General features: G+C 33.6%; 1 protein-coding gene and 1 long non-coding RNA gene across 3 annotated transcripts in view; one reads left to right on the top strand and one right to left on the bottom strand.

The window, feature by feature from the left end:
• The window catches only part of LOC145260380 (cadherin-related tumor suppressor-like), a 736127-nt gene extending 716299 nt beyond the window's left edge, over positions 1-19828 (top strand). The window contains exons 15-21 of the mRNA XM_080118334.1: positions 200-1947; positions 3956-4056; positions 5428-5732; positions 10487-10701; positions 12512-12632; positions 15883-16026; positions 17540-19828. Coding sequence (XP_079974460.1) covers positions 200-1947; positions 3956-4056; positions 5428-5732; positions 10487-10701; positions 12512-12632; positions 15883-16026; positions 17540-19233 — 4328 coding nt within the window. The 3' untranslated portion in view covers positions 19234-19828. The remainder of the gene's footprint in view (positions 1-199; positions 1948-3955; positions 4057-5427; positions 5733-10486; positions 10702-12511; positions 12633-15882; positions 16027-17539) is intronic.
• The window catches only part of LOC145260400 (uncharacterized), a 44228-nt gene continuing 36628 nt past the window's right edge, over positions 15927-23526 (bottom strand). For both annotated transcript variants that reach the window (XR_013864290.1, XR_013864284.1), the window contains exon 4: positions 15927-16056. This is a non-coding gene — a long non-coding RNA (uncharacterized LOC145260400). The remainder of the gene's footprint in view (positions 16057-23526) is intronic.

Genomic DNA, 23526 nt, shown 5'->3' with positions numbered 1-23526 from the left:
CAAATGTTGTTCGAGGATTGAAAATTCAACCTCCAGAAAAACGGAACTTACAACTTAATTTTACCAAGTACCTTATCGACTTTGAATACGAATAATCAATCCTCATCGTAAAAATTCAGAAACCTGTAATATTATTTTGATATTATTTCCAAAATATTTTGTTTTCGCTTTGTTAATTTCCATAAATTTATATTTCCAGGTATGGCTACAGTCCGACTTTACATCAGCGATGTAAATGATTGTGCACCTGCTTTCACGAGCAAACCATTGGTAGCCTACGTCACGGAGAATCTGTCACCTGGTTTCAACGTTATCTCACTCAGCGAATACACGATAGATTGTGATCTGCCCCCAAATCGAGGTCCTTATAGTTTTCATCCAACTCCTGGACCTTTCAGCAATTACGTTCAAATCGATACAAATGGATTAGTCACCACCAAGGTCTTGTTGGACAGGGAAGAAATTGCCAAATTTCCTGTTGTCGTCACCGTCATGGATAATGGTGTACCAGCCATGACCTCGAGTTTAACCTTTAGCATCATAGTGCGAGACATTAACGACATGCCTTCGAAACCTCGGACCGTGACGATCTTTCTTTATCTATTTCAAGGGAAGGTTCCTAGTGAGTACATTGCAAACGTCCAACCCTTGGATGAAGATGCTTCAGGCGATTACTCCTGCAAGATTTTACAGAGCTCTGCTGAGGATAACGTTTTCTCTATTCCACATACGTGCCATTTACAGATCCTAAGCTTCCCGAATTCTGATTTACAGCAACTTCTTATTAGCGGCCAGGATGGTATCCACAATGCTGTCACCTACAACACAACTGTCCATGTTTCCAGCCTTACAAATGAAACTTTGGAAAATTCTGTTACTATAAAGCTGTATGACATGGAGGAAAATAATTTTGTTCGCACCAAATATGAGAAATTTATAAACCATCTGGAAACGGAATCCGATTTTATGTGGAAGGTCAACATATTTGGTTTGAAACAAGTTCAAGGAAATTTATTGGTGTTTTTGATGGCGCTAGATCAAAACAATGAAATCGTTCCAAAAGAAATTCTTCTCCAAAAATTACAGAACCTCAAAGTCAGCCTTCAAAGCATCTTGTCGGTGAATAATTTAGTTTTGGATTTTTCTTCTTGTATTTTAAATCCGTGCCAGAACGGTGGAACCTGTACCAGTCAGTTGACTATAAATGGCAAGTGGCAAATCGTTGACACAGACTATGTGATTGTGAGCAGTCCGAACATTACTGACTATATTTGCAAGTGTGCCGTTGGCTACGGGGGCACCAACTGTGACATACAAGAGACGCGCTGTGGGGAGGTCTACTGTCATAACGGCGGCACCTGCACTGCCAAACACAATGGAGATTCCTTCTGCATGTGCCTCGATGGGTGGACCGGTCCGAGTTGTACCGATGACATCAACGAATGTGACAGGCACCCATGCCAGCAAGGTACATGTCACAATGTACCTGGATCGTTCACCTGCACATGCAAGAAGGGATTTTCTGGACGTTACTGTGAGACGGGAGTTGACCATTGCAAACTTAATTCCTGTAAAGGTGGAAGCACCTGTGTTAACGATTTGGATGGATTTACCTGCCAATGTCCATATGACAAATGGGGCAAGTTCTGTTCTAAGATCACATATAGCTTTGAAGAGTTGTCTTTCCTTGAATTTCCAACTATCGCTGAGAACGTTAACAACATCACCGTCTACGTTGCCACGAAGATGGCTAATGCACTGTTGCTTTATAATCCTGCCCAACCAGCAATCGGGCGGCCGATGGAAAATTTTGTGGCTCTTGAAATAGTTGAAGGGATGGTCCATTTCTCGATTTTGACGCAAAGAACACCGATTCTACAACTCCACGTACCCTACAAAGTGAACGATGGTTCTTGGTATAAAGTACAGGTACTACGTATCCACCGAGTAAGTATTATTGCTTCATTAGCTTGTGGAAATTCCATGGTGATTTCTATAGCAGTCTGTATAACTTATTATTAATAATATTCATTTTGAAATGTCTGTCAGGGCTAATACTATCAAGAAAAATGGGTCTTTATCTTTATAAAAATAATTGTAATAATCAGTCAAATATTTAAATAAAACGGATATATTCTGTTTTTTTTTATTCATTTAAAATTCTTGCAATTTAATTCCTTTTGAAACAAATGTCTTATAAAAAATAATTAACAATTTTTTGAATCAATAAAATGAATGTCACTTTAAAAATGTATTTACGAGATATAATTTGATTTTCAAACAATTCATTATAAAATGGGCATTGTTTGAATTTTTCACATTTGACATAAAATATTTTATTTTCTTTAGTTCTCACATTCCATGAACGATGTTTTAGACAAAGGGGTAAGAATTGTTTTCTGGATCGGAATCCATGTATCAAACATTTATCATTGACTAGTTTTTAATCTTGAATTATTTCATTAATCCTTACATCAGGTGGCTTCATGCTTTGTCTCGTGTGATTTCTATAAAAAATTAGTCTAATAGAAAATATAAAAGCCTGTAAATCCTAGGTGTTATTATAATTTTTCATGTTTCGTTTTTTCATCCTTTATCAAAATATGTATTCTTGAAAAAATTTAATATGTGACAAAAATGAATGGTTATTTCTTTATTTTAACGTACAAGTTACGTAAGATATGAAATCGTCTGGTCGAATGACTAAGAGAACTTTTACTTTTTCAGAAAAAAAGGTTGATCAGATTGTGTTCGATTAACGGAGTTAGAAAATATATTTATTTAATAAGATATTTGTGAATTCATACCAGTGGTTTCATTTTTAACATTTTTTATTGATGTTGCACCATCTTTTGCCTTCGAAGTGAACATTTTCTTTGGGGAAGTGGAGGCGATATTATAAACATTCACTTATTAATCACAGCAAGTCTACAATTACTCGCTGTGATTATTATTATAAAAATAAATAAACGTGCATATATATATATATATATAATCCAATTATGTGTGTGTGTGTTCTGTCTTATACGCATGCTCAATTGTATACTTACATATACACATGCATTCACATGCTTGTACATGCATATACACAAACACATGGTCATATATACAGCAATTAAGGGAACAACGAGGATACTAAAAAGAGCTCTCGGTTGGTTTCAATAAAAAGCAGGGAAATGTTGGCAGCTGGTTTGTCTGCCCCATACCCAGCGTTACAATCTTTAAAGGAAAAAATTAAAAAAAAAAAAGGGGGGGGTCACGGGAAATGGATGTTTTTAGAACGTTCCTTACTCTCTTTGAGTAAGGGATAGGGAGTGAGGAAGGTAGTCTTTAAACCTGTTTTGTTTTCCTTAAAAACATCCGTTTCTCGTGACTCACCGTGTGTGTGTGTGTGTGTGTGTGTGTGTGTGTGTGTGTGTGTGTGTGTGTGTGTATACACGCGCATGCACATGTACACACGCTTACACACATTCTTGCACATGCACATATACACTCAGTTCCAAGAATTCATAATCAGCAATGATTAGGAATACAATCATTTCTAAGATGATTATGAAATTATAAAAAATATTTTTTTTAATTTATACTTATTAATTACAATGTGTTAGGTTATTTAAAAAAATATCATAAAAAGAAATCAAGCAGAAAAACATCACCCTTTGCATATTTTTTACCAGTATGTATGCATGTGTATATCAAAATATATCAATATATATATATAGAGAGAGAGATGTGTGTGTATGTTAAATTATTACAGGTAAGAAAAAAAGACGTGTACATGAATTGATAATACTTCTACCAATAGTTATGACAACAGTAATAATAAAATAATGAGAAAAATAAAATACATTAGAGCTTAAACTAATATATATATATATATATGTGTGTGTGTGTGTAATTAGTTTAATTTAATTCATTAGATTGTCATGTTGTTTTTCTTTATTCTTTTTTGAAGGAAGTGCGTATTTCTGTTAACAAATGCTATCCCAGTGGAGACTGCAGCACTTGTATAGACAACAATAAAACCTGTTCCAGCGAGGGGCAATTACAATACGAGTAAGTACGGTCAATGCTTCAAAAATTCAATTTCAAAATATTCCTGCAATGATGACCAAAGTAGAAGAACTTATGTAGAACTAACTTTTTTGTGGCCTAAACTTATGGATATTATGTAGTGTTTAGAACTTATGGATATTATGTAGTGTTTAGAAATTATGGATGTTATGTAGTGTTTAGAGCTGATAATGTATAATCATGATCATAGATGACGTTAAGTTAAAAACTTGAAAGATACTTACATTCATCAACCCTTATCCTCAAATGGCCTTTGAGCCTTGATAAGTGGTGACTCACAAGCAAAAATAAAAAAAAGTTTGAAAGTGAATGTTACCAAGATCAAAGTGATGATCAGTGTTTTGGAAAAATTCCCAAAACGATCACAGTTTTCAAATTGTGGAAAGGGAGTCGGGTATTATTCAAATTTTTGTGGCACTTGTAAACATTGGGTGCATACGAAATGCAGTGAAATGTTTGGTCGGTTGAAAAAGGAAAAGCAATTTGTATGTAAGAAGTGGAAGACGATGGAGATGGATGAGAACTCGGACCTGGAGAAAATATATCTGGATGATGAAGCTATTGAGGTTATCGAGAAATCCTGTTACATTGGTAATAGAATTGGAACACGGGGTGGAGCAGGTGCACTTGTGTCTGTAAGAATTAGGAGTGTCGACCAAGGGAAGAGTCTATCGGGCATACCTATGCAGAGTTGTGTTATTGAAGTGAAACCGATCCAGTTAGGATTGAGGACATGCGTTGCAAGAAGACAAATGAGAATAATACAATGAATGACTAATGTGAGTCTTAAAGACAGAATATTAAAGTTGGATGGTATAAAGAGATGTCTGCAGAAGAGTAAACTTCGATGGTATAGCAATGGAAAAATAGCTGAAATTTCTTAAGTTATTTTATGTAGAGCAGTTGAGGTAGTAGGTTCAGTTCACAGGGGAAGGCCTAGGAAAAAATGGAAGAAGTGATAAAATAGACTTGAAAGAAAGCGGGATGAATAAAAAAAAAATGGCGAAAGATAGATTTGTTTGGAAGTCACTTTCTGAAATTTTAATGAAAGCATATATCGTTGAAAAACTCAAGTTCAAAACAAAAAAATTTTGAACATTACATTTTATATTTTTCTAACGGTTTAATTTTAAGAATTCAAATTTAATTAAATTTAATTAAAAAATTCTTGGTTTATTTTTATTTTTCTTTATTTCTAATGGGGTTTACAGTGGTCATTTGTATTATCGGATTAGGGATACAAGGGAGGTTAATTTATGTTGAAAATATTGTATGTCTTAGTTTTGAATGATTCAAATTTAATTAAATTTGATAAAGTAAGAGAATTTTATTTTGATTTCTTTATTTTTGAAGGAGTTTACGCCTTTACGGTGGTCATTTGTACCTCGGTGGAATTCCCAACATTGAGGTCATTCAAGCGAATCAAGTTCGATCTCATGACTTCATCGGCTGCATGCGGAGTTTCATAGTGAATGGAGTGGATATGATTCGACTTCAGCCATTGGCTTCACGCACAGTCAGTCAAAAATGTGTCCGTAAAAATGACAAAGGTCCGTGTAGCAGCAACCCATGCCAGAATGGTGGCACATGTCAAGATAAATGGAGCACTTTCCACTGCATCTGTCCAGATAATTTTATGGGAGTCCAATGTGAAAAAAGTAAGTGATTAGTCTTTTATGTTCGGTTTAACGTGTGTTTTATAACTTTATTTAATATAAATATATATATATATCATTTAGTTCATCATTTAATAATCCACTGGAAATGACTTATATACCATACATTACGACCATGTAATCCCTACAGCCACCTACCTTGAAAATGCTGCTGTGAAACCTGACATAGTTATATGGAATAAGTCAGAGAGAGTTGAAACCTTGATTGAAGTGAGTGTTCCTAATGATGGCGGTCTGAACAGAGCTGAAAGAGAGAAACAGACCAAATACCAAGGTCTCATATATGATATGAAAAGAAACTGGAATCTAAAGGGGATATCAATCATACCAGTTATCATAGGTGCCACAGGACTTATGAAGAAGAACCTGAAGTCCTACCTAACTAATATTCCTGGTGAACCAAGTGCAAAAGAGATTCAGACAATTGCACTTAAGGGAACAGCAAGGATACTAAAAAGAGCTCTCGGTTGGTTTCAATAAAAAAGCGGGGCAATGTTGGCAGCTGGTTTGGCTGCCCCATACCCAGCATTACAATCTTCAAAGGAAGAAAAATTATAATTTACATCATTTAATATAAGCTTTATTTAATATAAATATACATATAATATATATTTTATACCAAGATGTTTTATAACGTTATGTTCGGTTTAACGTGTGTTTTATATGCATGGCCAATACCAGGTTGTGATCATTTAGGAATGCTATGTGGTGTGTGTACTATGCTGATACACAAGAATTTCCAGGTTTGTATCTGGGAACACGTAAAAAAACACGGAGATGTACCGTTAGCCTTTGTTAAGACAAGCATCTAGGAGAAGGAATACTCTCATGTAAAATCCGTCTACTGTCTGCTCTGTCTTGTGGCAGTCATTGCACTGACTAAGGTTAGCAATCAAAAAGTGAGGCAGGTTCTACACAAAAGTCTTCACCATTATAAACATATAATCTGTGTGGATTTCCGAACAACTTAGATGTTGTGGCGGGCATCATACATCAAAATCGGCTGAAGTATCCACCATATATATAGTCATCCACATACGGTACTGTTTTGCTGTATCACAGCTCATCACTGTGGTTAGACTAGCAACTATCTCAAACCTGGATTGAAACTCGACCGCCTAGGTGACAGTCAGCACTTCTTACCATTCTTCTATTTGGCTGCTGCTAAGAAGGTTATGCGAAATTACAATGTTTAAACATTGTCCAAACGTCTAAGCTCTATTTGTTAACGTAAAAAGCATTGCTTTTTATGCTAGCGGCAGTTCATTTTTCTCCCTAATATGCTCTTTTATAGTTACTTATATATATATATATATATATATATATATATATATAAGAAAATTCGATGAAAGTAAATATTAAATAAATTGCAATATTTATTAATCTATCAAACATTCAAACAAGCTATTATAACAAAGAAAATTGATTATTAGTTTTATTTAAAAAGGTTTATATATATATATATATATATATATATATATATATATATATATACACAGTGATGATCATATTTATTGGCACGGTAAAATAAAAGTTAAATTTTGTCTAATAAATTCTAAAAAAGGGATTAAATTAAAGAAAATAAGAAAGTATATTATGTATTTTTAACTGGCCTTTCCGATGCAGCAATCGGAGTTTAGAAAAAATAAATAACAAAGGAACAACAAACATAATTGCAAAAAACCCTTGTTCAAAATTATTGGCACGATTTATTTAATAATCAATTGTATAGCCTTTGGCCTTGATTACCTTCCTCAGTCGCTTTTCATAGTTTACAATCAAGTTGTTGTACTCTTCAGTAGTAATTTTAGCCCACTCTTCCTGACAATAATCCTCCAATTGAATAAGATTCTTAGGCTTCCTTTGCATTACCCTCAATTTTAATGTTCTCCATAAATTTTCAATTGGATTAAGGTCTGGGCTTTGTGATGGCCACTCCAAAACATTAATATGATTGTCCTCAAGCCATTTCTTAGTCAGTTTAGCCGAATGCTTTGGGTCATTATCTTGCATGAACCACCAACGACGACCAAGTGAGAGCTCTTTAGCAGAGTCTTTCAGGTTTTCATCCAATATTTTAACATAATCTTCCTTTTTCATGCTACCTGTGACCTTAACAAGTCGCCCTGGTCCAGAGGCAGCAAAGGATCCCCAAAACATCAAACTGCCTCCACCGTGCTTCACTGTGGGTATGGTGTTCTTAGGCAGGAAAGCTTCGCCAGATTTTCTGTAAATATAAGACACTTTATTATGGCCAAATAACTCTGTTTTCGTTTCGTCAGTCCATAGAACACGTTTCCAGAATTCAACATCTTTATCAATAGGACGTTTTGCAAAGGCTAGCCTTGCTTTCAGGTGCATAGGCTTCAATAAGGGAGTCTTTCTCGGACGACATGCTTTTAAACCAGCTCTCTTCAAAACTCTACCAACTGTATGTCGAGATACATTCACTCCAGAGGTGCTCTGTTCATCAACAATCTCCCCAACAGAGATCCTTGGGTTTTGTTTTACTTGTCGAACAATTTTCCGTTCATCTCTTGGGGAAAGAATCCTTTTTCTCCCTCTACCCTCTAAACTCATAACGTGGCCTTGCGATTTGAACTTGTTTATTATGGCTCTAACAGTGGATTTGGGAAGGTTTAGCTTCTTTGAAATCTTATCATAGCCCTCCCCATTGGTATGGCATGCTACAACAAGCTTCCTGACGTCTTCGCTGTGTTCCTTAGTTTTAACCATGGCGATTGAAAATTATAATTTAGTCACTTATAATAGTTTAAATAAATCGCTATCTAAAAATTATCTGAAAACAATTATTCACTGAATTAGCGTTAAACAAGCATAATATGGCTATAAAAAAGTTCAGAAAGCACGTAAACCGGAAATTGATTGATATTATACTGATACTAAAAGAAAAACAAAGCCGTGCCAATAATTTTGAACAAGGGTTTTTTGCAATTATGTTTGTTGTTCCTTTGTTATTTATTTTTTCTAAAATCCGATTGCTGCATCGGAAAGGCCAGTTAAAAATACATAATATACTTTGTTATTTTCTTTAATTTAATCCCTTTTTTAGAATTTATTAGACAAAATTTAACTTTTATTTTACCGTGCCAATAAATATGATCATCACTGTATATATATATATATATATATATATATATATATATATATATAGTTTCAAATTCATGCTAATCAATGATATCTTTCTTTTTTTTTTACGAATGTTAATCCTTTGATGAAAATCTATGAATTAAGGATTTCCCTTGTTTGAATTTTTCATAATTAAATATTGCGATTTATTCAATTCATATTTTCATAAGCGTCTTATCCATTACAGCACAGTTACAGTGAGTGAAATCTAAATGCTTATAGAAAACATTTCCAGTAGCCGCGGATGCTCTATTCTTTAATGGAGAGCTAGGCATATTCATATGTATCAAATTAATTGGCCGACATAAGAGCGATAACCATTTTATCTAAACAAGTAGGTTACCTCCCTTAAAATAAATTATCTCCCCTGAAAATCTTTTGTATTTAAAGAAAATGTTTTATTATATCGTAATAAACATGTTTACTTTTTAGATTTTGATTTGCTTTTAGTAATTACTAGCAGGCTGCACGGCATTGCCTGGTCGTAAAATACGCTTAAATATGATACTTTGATTAATGCAGAGTTCTTATTTATTATTATATTATATTGGACCCAATATATAGTGATGATTTAAAAAGTAAAAAAAAAAAATATGATCCGTCCGTGCGCGTGCGCCGCGCCAGTGCCACCACAGAGAATCGAAACCAAAACGTTTAGCTTAAAATTTAGTTTTTCCTTTGACATTAATGCCTGAGCTATGAAGACGTGTTTGCTGCAAGGTTAAAAATTATAACATGAACCAATAGCTATTACGTTGCGCATGCATATTTGTAACGCCGTCGTTCGATCTTCATTCGGCAAATTCCATTTTTTTAAATTTTCAAACTTTTGCACTAATTTTCCCCGGCTAAAACCCAATTATTAAGTTGCACATGGGTTCAAATACCCTATATATTTAGTTTCATGTCTGTAGACAAAAAAACTGATAGGAGTTTAGTAGGCAATTAAAAAATATATATATAGAGAGAGAGAGAGAGAGAGAGGTTTGTGTTTACTATAACATTTTATGCAAGTATAAATCATGTAGAATATCTGCCTGAATACAATTACACGTAATAGTTAACTAAAGATGATCATCCCATGAGAAAACCGAAAAAAAACTAATAGGTAATTAAAATGAATAATTAAATCTTTTGTAGATGAACGCAATTCCATATATATAATGAAGTTGTATTTTTTTTTTTTTTTTTTTTTTTTTTTAATATGAATATCAACACACACACACACACACGCACGCACAAATTATAGGAGTATAGATTTTTCGTATTTTTTATATTTTTCTTTTCGTTCTTTGTTCACAATTTTATATTTCTTTTCGTGATTATCGCTTTTTTCTTCTTTTCCCCTATCTCCCTCTCCTTCGTTTCACAATCTCTATCCCTCTTTCTTCATTTCTCTTTTTTTTTCTTTCTCTCTCCATCTTTCTTTTTTTTTTCTTTATACCCCCCCTCTCTTCTCTCTTTCATATTTCTCACCTTTTTCTTTTCTTTTTCTCTGTGATTTCGTTTTTCCGGTCTTTATCTTTTTCGTTTTACTCTTGTTCAATGAGTTTTTTAATTTTTTTTTTTTTTTTTTTTTTTTTTAGAATGGAAACCGTTCTCCTTTGTTGGGGGAGCTCGTTTAGAATTTACCAGACGTGAAACTTATCATCGGAATAATGTCCTCGGAGAAAAGTCTGGAAGTCGTCAGAAGAGAAGTTTTCAAAATAGTCAAAATTCTGTAAGCATCCGATTCCGAACCCAAAAAGATTCTGGTCTTTTGTGGTATGCATCCAGCGAAAATAAATTCAGTATGCTAGTGGTAAGTTTTTAATTCGTAAAAAAAACAACAAAAAAAAAACAGGGATTTCTTATTCTTCACTTTTTTTCTTTTTTCTTTTTTTCATTTCGTCTCCTTCATTATGCTTCATTTCTTTTTTTCGTTCTTTCTTTCGTTCGTTCTCCTTTTTTTCTTTCATTCTTGTTTATTGTTTCGTTCTTTCTTCCTCTTTCATTTTGTTTGTCTTCGTTTTTCCTTTCTCTTCCTTCATTCTTCATCTCCTTTCTTTCTCCTTCCTTGCTTCTTTCCCGATTTTTTATCCTCCTTCCATCTCTTTCATTCTAATTCTCTTTGCTTCTCCCTTTCTTTCTTTTTCCTTGCTATTTTTCCTTTTCTCTTTTTCTTTTTACTCTCTTTCTTTGTCTTCTCTTGTCTCCTTATTTTCATTCTGCTCTTTTATTCTTCATCTGCTTTTTTTTCTTTTTTTTTCGCTAATTTTCTCTTCCTTCTCCGTTTTTCCTTTCCTTTCCTTTTTCCCTTAATCTTTTTCTTCTCCTTTTTGATGTTGTAATGCAAACGTTTTTGGTGTTTTGTTTCTTTTATTGGCTGCTAGCAGATGAAGGGCCGCTGATTCTTCTGATCTAACGGAAGCCACAATTATGATTGACAGTAAAAACGGAAGTGGAATGCGATTTATTTAGGCCAACTCCGCCAAGAGGGTGGAGGGTGCCATGCCTTCCCACGTTTAAGCTTACATGTTTTGCTTAAAAAAAATAACAGATTATACCTTGTCAACTAAAAGGAATAAAAAATATATTTCTGTTTTCAAAATAATAAACTCTGACTGGAGTTGATGTTTTCTGACAGGGCTTTTGTAACATTTTTGCTAACAGCCTGAAGGAGTCTATAAATATGTCTCTATCCTACCAGCTATGAATTAAATATTAGAGTAGACTGGACTATGAAACGTTGCTAAGGTGTAGAATGAAAAGTGGTATCAGTTTAATATAGTGCATATGAGCACGTGGGAAAATAGCAGCAGCAGCGAAGGATGGCTGGCTTGCGAAGAGATTAGCAGCAGCAGTAGCCGAAAAAAAGTGCATATGCAACTTAGGAGGTGTGCGCGAGAAGATAAAGGAAAAAAGAAAACAAATGCACCATGTGGTCAGAGAAGCAAAAGGCACGTCAAAGAAAATGGACGTGTAAAGTCAAAACGAGAAATGGCTGCCTACGGCCCGCATGTGGTCAGAGAAAAAAAGTCTAACCCGGGGGAGATCGACACTGGTGAGAAGCTTTTAAGTGGTGTCGAGACGGGAGAGCAACGGTATTTTAACTTTTGTTAAAAAAGAAAAATACTGACCCGGATTTTTATTTCTTTCTTTCTTTCTTTCCTTTGCTTTTTTTTTTTTGTAACTGTAATGTTAATGAAAGAATGAAAAAGTTGATCCATACAAAAATCATTTAAATTTTATTAACCATACAACGGATTTAGAGAAATTAAATCAATGGTAAGGGACAGTTTCATGTAAAGTCTCTGAAAAGAAATAGAATGCCTTAATATTTACTTGCCTCCCCATGAGGGAAGAGTTAGACACAAGGTCGGTTTATAATGTGGGGAAAACCGTCTCCCCAGAAAATAGCACTTTGGACTGAAAAAAAAATTGCCTTAGTCAAGAAGGATTTCTCTTTTAGTGCAGAAGACAAAAAAGATCAAATGCAGAATCATGTCGGGTATTAATGAATGTATTTTTTATGTTTTGTATAAATTAAACCAAATCCTTGTCTCTGAATATTCCTATATTTTCTGTATGACAGTTGGTCATCTTTTTTATTTTTCCCCCTTTTTATTCAGATTAAAGGACAACAACCAGTATTTGTCGCAGGGAAGAAATCAGATCGGCAAGAAACTACTATAACGTTGCCGCTCAATGTCTCTAATGGATTTTGGTACACATTGGAAGTCTTATTTGAAGGTAATACAATTTCTATAGATTAATAATAATAGTAATTAATAAATATCCATCAGAATAATAGTAATTAATAATAAATACCTATCATAATAATGGTAAATAACTATTCTTTAATTAACCATATTAAAATAATCCATGAGTAAAACTTTTGTTTGCCAGAAAATACTTTCTTCAACCTGTCATTAAATAAATTGAACTGCAATCTTTCTTCAACCTGTCATTAAATAAATTGAACTGCAATCTTTCTTCAACCTGTCATTAAATAAATTGAACTGCAATCTTTCTTCAACCTGTCATTAAATAAATTGAACTGCAATCTTTCTTCAACCTGTCATTAAATAAATTGAACTGCAATCTTTCTTCAACCTGTCATTAAATAAATTGAACTGCAATCTTTCTTCAACCTGTCATTAAATAAATTGAACTGCAATCTTTCTTCAACCTGTCATTAAATAAATTGAACTGCAATCTTTCTTCAACCTGTCATTAAATAAATTGAACTGCAATCTTTCTTCAACCTGTCATTAAATAAATTGAACTGCAATCTTTCTTCAACCTGTCATTAAATAAATTGAACTGCAATCTTTCTTCAACCTGTCATTAAATAAATTGAACTGCAATCTTTCTTCAACCTGTCATTAAATAAATTGAACTGCAATCTTTCTTCAACCTGTCATTAAATAAATTGAACTGCAATCTTTCTTCAACCTGTCATTAAATAAATTGAACTGCAATCTTTCTTCAACCTGTCATTAAATAAATTGAACTGCAATCTTTCTTCAACCTGTCATTAAATAAATTGAACTGCAATCTTTCTCATTGTTCTCTATTATCTAAATAGAGATTTTGTTCATGTCAGTCACATTTTTTTTAAACGTTGCCGTGAGATTTTTTTTACATGGAATTGCCAAGGCTGCTGTGAAGACGGCCAGCTCTCTCTACTTGGGCTGCTACAAGTTTCTCATTCCTAGACAAGGTTCAAAAGAGTCACTAACGTAACAGGTCTACACGAGCAGCCAAGCTTTAACCTCTGTCTCATCAACGAAATATTGCATCCCTGTGTTTATTTTACAAATATTTTAATGGAAGATGCTCCAACGAACTCTAAGCCCTTGTACTCTCTTTACATAAATACTCCCGACTAACATTTAACTCTTATTTGCTCTTTACATAAATACTCCCGACTAACATTTAACTCTTATTTGCTCTTTACATAAATACTCCCGACTAACATTTAACTCTTATTTGCTCTTTACATAAATACTCCCGACTAACATTTAACTCTTATTTGCTCTTTACATAAATACTCTCGACTAACCCGACAAACAGCAAAATCCCTCCCTACACTATAGAAATCCCTAGATCCAGACAACTTCTACTTTGATATTTTTTTTTCTCAAACTGCTAGACTTTGGGAATTCCCTCCAGAGTCCTTGCTTCTCTGACTGTACTTACATGCAAAAATTCAAGTATAATGTAAACACGCATCTTGTTGCTCAACTCCCCATATATCCCTACAAATTATGTTTCAAATAGTATCCTCTTACATCCAAGTGGCGCTTTGCCTTGTTAGAGTGAAAAGGCATTTTTTTTTTTAATTTGTCTTATTTCAAAATATTAGAGATTGTAACTACTTTTAGTAATGTAAACAGATACCTTGCTGCTCAACTCCCTACAATCTCCTGCTTGACATGATCTTAAATAGTATTCCCTTACGTCTAAGTGTCAACATGCTTTGTTTGGGGTGAAAAAGGCTAGGAGTTATAATAAATAGATGTGTAGTCTATCTGTTAGTCACATTTTTTTAACATAATAAATACAATATAGAATTTGTCTCATTTCGAAATATTAAATATCTTTTCTATGTATCAAGTAATCGAACATCTCAGCAAAAATAATCTTCTTAGTTACACACAATATGGTTTCCGTTTTGCTAGATCTACAGCAGATGTGCTTACAGTTATATCTCATAGGATTAGCGAATCTCTCAACGGACGCAACCTTTCTAGGGCAATTGCTTTTGACATATAAAAGGCCTTTGATAGAGTATGGCATAAAGGTTTACTTCACAAGATCTCTAGCTATGGTATAGCTGGAAATGTCTTAATTATTAAATCATTTCTTTCTGATAGGTTCATAAGAGTAGTAGTTGATGGGCAAAAATCAGAAGCTCACAGTATTAATGCTGGAGTCCCTCAAGGGTTCATCCTGGGCCCAACTCTTTTCCTGATCTACATTAATGATCTTCCAAATCACATCCTTACATCATCTGTAGGCATTTATGCTGATGATACTACTATCTATGGCAGCACATATAAGACTGTAAACGACCAAGTTCTCTCCGATTCTCTCTCCTCTGATCTTGAGCATGTGGTAGAATGGAGAAAGGAGTGGCTGGTTATTTTTAATGCGTCTAAAACCAAGGTTCTATCTTTACATCATCAACGTTCTGATCCCCATATGGCATCAATTAAATAAATAGCTCTCCTCTTGGAGAGGCGTCATGTTTTGACCAGCTTCTGGGCTTGACCTTTACTCCTAATCTTAAATGGAACATGTATATCAAGGGCGCTGAAAAAATGGTGGGATCCTTCTAGCGATTCAGTAGATATCTTACTGCTGATACAATTCTCTATCTATATAAGAGCCAGGTACGTCCAAGGATGGAGTACTGTTGCCACATCTGGGCAGGAGCTGCTAGAAAGGACTTGTCCTGCCTTGATAGAGTTCAAAATAGACTTCGTAGCCTCGTAGATGTCGTTTTCTTTTCCCTGCAACCTCTATCTCACAGAAGAGATGTTGCGAGTTTGTCTCTGCTTTATCGTTATTTTCATGGCAAGTGCTCGACTGAGCTTCAATCTATGGTCCCCCCTCGCCAAACTTTCACAAGAAACACTTGTCTAGCTGAAAACACTATCAATAATTCCCCTCACTCTTTATCTGTGCCTAAACCTAAACGTAGATTCCATGAACAAAGCTTCTTTCTTAGAACTGCACGCCTGTGGAACTCTCTTCCGTTTTCCTGCTTTCCAGCTGACTACAATATGGTTGTCTTCAAGTCCAACGTAAACAAGTTCTTGATGAGCTGTTCCACTTAACAAATTTACCGAATTTCCATTACTAACGATTACTATATTGTCCAATTGATTACTGTACACTCTTAACCCTTATCCTCGAGTGGTCTCTGGGTCTTGATAAGTGGTTATGCCTATATAAAAAAATGTCTTAAACTTAATTTTCTTTCTCTCTTTAGGTGACAGTGTTACAATTGAAGGAAACAATGCCAAAAGACAAGAGTCCATTACAGATCCTTTATTTTTATCAGATCCAAATGTTGAAATTTTATTCTTGGCCAATACAAAATTCTCTCTGTCTATAGATGGAGAAAACATTCCAGGTGAGTTTTCTTTTCAACCATTCGGGAAGTCTATTAAAAAAAAAAAAAAAAAAAAAAAAAAAGTATGGCATTAAAGTTGATGCTGTTCAATAAACTGCTTTCTTGACAAATGTTGGTATATTAAGAAAAATATTAATGTCGAAATAAATTTGAAAATCGCGAGTATCCAAAATGAAAAAAGTTTTGAAATCAATTAGGGTTTTAGGAACCTTCACATATGGGTACAACAAAAGGATAAGCTTTCGGTCGACGCCAGTTGACCTTAACCTTCGCACACTCTAGTGGCATCTGTAAAAAACAAACAGTTGTTTTGATGATTTTTTGCTAGCAAGATTTATATTTTAATTAAAGGTGCAGTATTTTTTTTTTTTTTTTATAAAGTTTTAATAAAACTAGTCAAACAAAACTTTGTAATAAACAAACGAGGGATAATTATTTTACATTTTAATATTTATATTTTTTGGTAGGCATTTTCATTCTTAAATAAAAAAAAAATTACGATTTTTGGTTTGGTGACGTACAAGATGTATAATATAAGAAAGTTTATTTTAAGAAAACGTGATACGGGGAATAACTTTTTTTTTTATAATTATTGTAGAGTGAAAACATTTGGGGAACAATATTTTCTATACATTAAAAAACAACGTTAGCACTGAGAATTTAAGATGCTGATTTTTTTGTCTTTCTAGACCGAGGCAATTTTTATTTTTAAACAAAACTTTCTTCAATTTATGCGTTTTTCATCAACATTTTTTTGCTTAATTTAATTACAAAATATTTTACGAACTTGAATAAAAATCAGTTATCGTTTGCTTTTTTAACTCCTAAAAAATAATTAAAAATAGTTACTTCTACTCATGTTTAGTTTGTATGAATCGCACAACTTTTATGTATTGCATGATTATTGTTAACTAATTAAGAGAGGGCCAAGCTAAATTAATATTATTTATTATTTTACCTTTTTATAACAATAACGGCGCTACCAGGTATTGCCTGCTGTAAAAGTGTAGCATAACTTTGATTCCTCTCTTTCCCACCTCCTCATTCCCCTTCTTTCTTTGTAGCTCATCCCATTCCCCCCCTCTCTCTCTCTCTCAGGACATACACGCACAACTTTAGTTAGCATAAGGGAAATAACACTATGGAAAAATATCAGTTACTTCTATTAAGTTAGTGGCTGAAAAACAGACTATATGATAACAATAAAAATATGTGTACATTTTGATAACATTAAATGATATAAATGGCTATTTGACCTCCAAATAATAGTTTTATTTCATTTTAGATATTATGCATCTGGTACTATACCAATTTAAAAAAAAAAAAAACTTTGTTGATGTTTGTTGCATATTTGTCAAGTTTTATCTGGATATACAGGCACATTTGCCATTTATACACCAGATTTACTCCAACAATTGTAGGTTTTAAGATTCTTAATGACTGTAGATGGCTTGATAGCAAAACCAATCATCACTATTTGTTTCACGCAATAACATTTTTTTTTTTCTTTCAGGGTTTGATGGTTGCCTGGAAAACTTTAAACTTGATGGCAATAAATTACCGTTTGGTGGTTTTACTGAGCGATTCGATGTGAAGGTCGTTGGAAACGCCAGTTCTTCATGTCCCAGCGTCTGTGCAACCAACCCTTGTTCAGGTGATATGATTTGTGAAGAGCTGACTAATGGTTACCGCTGCGTGCCAAGCAGCGCCCTAACATCGAGCTCCAAACTCATCATCATGATTGTCGTCCCTTTGCTTATCATCCTCATTGTTGTGCTGGTCATCGTCTGGATCCTCATCTGGAGGCATCGGAAAAACAAATGGGGAAAGAAGAAAAGTGTGCTGGGATCCCTCTGCAAACAGACTCGGAATAATGGTACGATGAAAAATGGAAGCCATGGAGTAGTCGGACCCAACTATAGTGAGGCTGAATATGAGGACTGCCATGCCCTCCCTGATGAGATAATAATTCGGAACCACATTTTAGGCGAACTTGCTCAAAAAGCACATGAAAACAGTTGTATGCCTAAACCTGATATTATCGAATCTGAGAGTCACCCTGTCATACCTTTGGAGATGGAAGATGGTACTGTGATCATTGAAAATGGAGACCACTCTCAAGGTAACCATATGAATGAAAACGTACCAGAACACTACGATCTGGAGAATGCAAGCAGTATAGCACCTTCAGACATTGACATTGTAACCCACTACAAGGGCTTCAGGGATGGAAAAGTTAATAAATACAAACCTGGATCTAATATTCCACCCCACCGCCAGCGAAACAGTCCATACATGATGAACCAGGATCATTGTTCTTCTCCGTGGTCATCAAACAGCCCTGCATCCAACATGCTGAATTATAATGGGCCATTATCGGTGCCTGCACGTAGCAGTCCGATGCATCTAAGTAACTTGGCTCGCAACAGTCCAGCTCCCCCAGGCGCACCACCTGCACCAATGACTCTCGCAACACGACAGAGTCCCGGCCTCATGGTACAAAACTCAAACACTCACTGGGGTCAGCACTCTGCATCAGCCGAGAACTGCACGGGCAAGCCAGGCAAGTCTAAAACAAAGGCTCCTAAGCCACAGCCGGCACCAAGAGGAAGTGCTGCAGCCAATCTCAAAGGGCTGACAGTCGATGAAGTAAACCGATTGAATGCGCGTCCTGTCTCCACAAATCCGGAGAGCATGTTGGATGTTGTGACGTCCAGTGAAGATAACCCGCATTTGCGGGGTCGACTCAACAAGCCGAATACATGCAGCATTCTCGATGCTCAAGACACAAGCTCAAACGAAAGCGCCAACGACTCGTTCACGTGCTCTGAATATGAGTATGACAACGAGCGAGCACGTAGTGATTTTGAGCCAGGAGCCATGATCTATTCAAAGTTAACAGAAGTAGAAAATGAAAATGATGACGAGGAAAGCCCTGTTGATAACCGAACATTTGAGTATGATGGGTTGGACTCTGCAGGTGAGTCCTACAGCACACTAGTGTCCTCCGATGAGGATAAGTCGAAGAACCGCGGCACAGTCGGCTCGTTCGACCTGGACTATTTGCTTACTTGGGGGCCAAATTTTGAAAAACTAGTCGGTGTATTTAAAGACATTGCTTTATTGCCAGACAGTGAATATAGTCCAAAGACGCAAGAGGAGGTCGTAACAAATGTTACGGCAAAGTCTGATGAAGAGTATGTATGAAGTCGAAACAGCATGTAGAATTTATTAATTGTATAAAAGAAAAGACAATTTGTTTTCTTTGACAAACCTCATCCCACAAAACTTAAGCTTAATTGTCTTCAATGGACAAAGAAAAGTGGAGGGATCTTTTTCTTTTTTTTTCCTAAAGAGGCGTGCAATGTGTCGGTTTAATGACGTGATAAAATTCTTCCGTTTATTTAAGAAAAAACAAAAAAACTGAACCAACACGACTTTACCTTTTTTTTTTACAAACAATGGTTAACCTAAATATAAATGTTTGTTTCTTCCATTTTTTTAAATCATAAAAAAAGATCGTCAACAAAAACAAAAATGTTCATTCTGGCGTAGACTCGAGTCGGTTATTTTATTTATTTTCATGGCATAAGTTGTTACAATTTTTTTTTTTTTTTTTTTTCAAAACATTGATTTCTCTTGCCTCAGCAGTATTGAAAAAACTAGTATTAATCACCGTTAGATCACATGACATTTAATTTTATTTTTAAAACATAAATAATTCATTTTAATTCTTAGTAAATTCGAAAATTATTTCATTAAAAAAATCATTTTTACATTTTACACATTTTAAAAAAATACAAAGAAATATTTTAAATTAGTAAAATTTTAAAAATATGCGTTGAAAAGTTAGTTTGATAAAGTCCAAGGGAAATAATCCAATTTAGATATTTCTAAAGTGGGATTATCTCCCTTAGATATTTAAAAAAAATTTCGTTTACAACGTTCAATTGAATAAATTTTCTTCATGAAATTGCATCAAACATTAATTGTAATTCAACATTGAAGAATCTTAGTTTTATATTTTCGGACTATTAATTATTTTTATTCTTTGATACAACAAGGGCGCGTTCAAAAATGTTTTTCCTTCAGTTTAGGGAGTACAAATGAAACATTTTACTTTTTTTATTTGGGAATCACCACTTATCAAGGCCCGAAGCTCACTCGAGGATAAAGGTTAATGAATTTTGATTGTAAAGTTTGATTCCAGCTTAAATTACTTAAATCGACGGTTTAAACATTTTTTAAATATAGAAATTATGAATTGTTTCATGTGTGATCCTAAAATTAAAGAAAATTTAGTTTCTCAGCGTTCTTCTTGTATCAAAGAATTCCTCCTATATTTTTCAGACTAATTTTCATTAATATTTTTATTTTATTTTTTTAAACATTTTAACACCAATTCCTCCCTTTTCATAAATTTAAAAAAACAAAGCCGAGGAAGTTTATTAGCTAAGAAAATTGATTTTAAAAAAATTGCAGTCCGAAAAATCCATGACTATTATATTTTTATTTTTACTGACAATCTTTTTTACCACTTTTATTTTTTATCATTGATTTTAACGTTTTAAAGAACTAATTTTTGCCAATCTATTTTATGTTAAATTTAAGAATTAAAGTTTGAAAATGTTTTTCTTTGTTGGAAAAAATATTGAAGTAAAATTGGTTTAAAATTTACCCCCAAAATAATTTTTTCAAATATAAAATAAAGAAATAATTTCTCATCTGCTGAATTTCTTTACGATTATACGACGAGGGGAAGGGGGGGGTATAAACAGTGATTCGACCAACCCACCTCATGAAAATAAAATGTTGGAAATATGTGTTCATAAATTCCAAAATTAAAAAAGAAAAATAACCCAAAATATATCTTCCATAAATTATGTAAACCATCCCTTTTTACTATTACACTCTCTTGCCATTTGTTTGGTAAGAGAAAGGAATGTACCCCACCTCCATATATACATACGAGTTCTTTTGTTTTGCCAGCCTTACAACTTCAAATTGAATTGACCACTGTATTAGATTTAAAAAAAACAATAAAGAGGTTATGAAAAGAATTCTTTTTACAAGGATTCGTGTTAGTAGACTCTTCATTGCTAACATGAAGTATAAAATTGACGAACCGAATTCAAATCCAGTCAAATCTATTATGTTCTTTATTGTACATAAAATGACGTTAGGTAAAATAAAACTCCCTCCCCCTAACAGTGGATAAAATAACTTTAATAAATCATTAACCATATCTATACATTGCTATGCCATACAATGGGTTAACAATGTTATTATCCCATAAAACGAGCCAAAATGTATGGCTATCACATAAAACGGGCCAACAATACTATAAAATAGACAAACAAAAATGTTGCTATGTTATAAAACGAGCAGAAGAAAAATGTTATCCCATAAGACGGGCCAACAATGCTATAAAACAGACCAACAATGTTGCTATCCCATAAAACAGTCCAACAAATGTTGCTATGTCAGAAAACAGGCTAACAAAAGCCAATGACTCCAGTTCTTATTTATTCCAAGGTTCTTATTTAATGTGATATGAATAGCAACGCTTCAGAAATACGCAAAATTCAGTTTGTGTCTTGTTAACCTTAAGACAGTCAGCTTTATTGCTGTTGCTTTGTTTTTAACACTAAATGCAGAAAGTATGAGAAAATGTATCAAATAACTGAAACCTTATTCAATGACTATGGCAATTTCAAGCAATTTTCGGCCACTCATGTTTTATATTTTTAATCAAATTATAGTTATATATTTTTAAAATCAAATAACACGACGCCCAGAAAGGTATGTCTTAATATCCCAGCTCTTGTACATTTTGTAACAATACAATATATGCCTAACTAGCTTCACTATTTCCATCTTGGATAATGGGTTAAGAGAACCAAGATTCAAGTACAGTCTCGTAATTTGACTTCAAAAACTAAATCTAACACACGAATAGATTTTGAATATAAAAATTTCTGAATCATGTTTAAAATTGCACTAATGTAGATAATGTTAAAAAACTAAATAAATTGAATTATGAGGATATTTTTGGGATCTATCCGATGAAATATTCAAGTGAATTTCCTTATAAATATAAAATTTACGTTCCCTTAAAACAAAACTACGTTTATAACGTATAGATTCAATAGAGCTATCTTAAAATTGCAAAGGTTTATTAAGCTCAATGTAAATGGATTTACACTTTCAGAGCATATCTAACTTTATTAAACATTTAAAAATCACAAGATTATACATTTAATTAACATTCATATTGTTTAAATTACTGTGTCTTGCACGTGTTTCACTGAATTGCATAACCAAACAAATCATCAGAGACTTTACATTTAAAATGTACAGTTAAAAAAAACGTGTAAGATGCAGTAATATAAACACTGGAAATGTGAATTAAGAGTATATCCCAGTGATTTTAAAATGTTTAATAAAGTGATAATTTTCTCTGCTTTGGCAGATCGAACACCGTCTGATATTTACTTTAATCGTAAAAAAAAAAAAAATTGGGTTTATTTCTCTCGCATTTAAATATGACTGTCACAGTGGTTGAATTGTTAATTATATTGGACTGGAGTTACTTGAGGCCAGGGTTTATTTTGTTCAAACGGCAGTATAGTTATATAAGCCACACTAATGATTGTAAGCGAACCTGAAAAATGTCTATGAATAAAATTATTTATAAAAATAATATATACATTTAAAACGTGTTCACTGTAAAGTTTGAATAACATTGATCTAAAATAATAAACCTGAAATAAGGTAACAAGACACTAAAGAAGGTCACACTTGTTATCGTGCAGTTGTAATATTTATTCTCCTCCCTCCCAGAATTACAAAAACCTTTTTCTTAAACTGTTTTTATTCCATTAGAAAAGCACTTGATATTGTCAAATAGTTTAAAAACAATTTTTAAAATGGACTAAAATATTGAAACACATGCTCTGATATTCCTACACAAGAAAATAAATAAAATAATTACGACGAATCTGAAAAAACAATTTTTTCTTTAACAAAAAAAAAAAAAAAAAAAAAAAAAAAAAAAGCAAAATTAGGAAGTTTTGTGTGGATGAAGCCAGTAAGCCTTTTCCTCCATGACACTTATCAATGTTATTTTTGATTATAGATAAAAACAAAATCAGTTGAGGGGATGGAATATGTTTTGGATTAATCTTGCCCCACCCTATCTCCTTCGGCTGTGTTTTAACCAAAGAAATATTAAATTTAGTTTGATAGTTTGTGCTTAAATCACTTTTTCTAGAGACAGTGGTTTAAAACTGCTTTTACCAGGAAAATTTTTGAAAGTGTCTTCGATTTGGCATGACTTTGAGAATTGGGAAACATTTTTTTTTTTTTTTCTTAAAAAAAAAAAAACATCAAATCAAAATTACACAAAAAATATTAAGGGAGAAACAGTTTGAAAGTTACCATTTTAGTAGATGAGACGATTTACAAAAGCAACCACCAACTTTTCTCTTGTACAGCTGT

This window comes from Euprymna scolopes, chromosome 3 (genome assembly GCF_053919585.1).
Source record: "Euprymna scolopes isolate OS-2025 chromosome 3, ASM5391958v1, whole genome shotgun sequence".
Lineage (NCBI taxonomy): Eukaryota > Metazoa > Mollusca > Cephalopoda > Sepiida > Sepiolidae > Euprymna > Euprymna scolopes.
The sequence above is the reverse complement of the archived record's forward strand: the minus strand, read 5'-3'. Positions and strand labels throughout refer to the sequence as shown.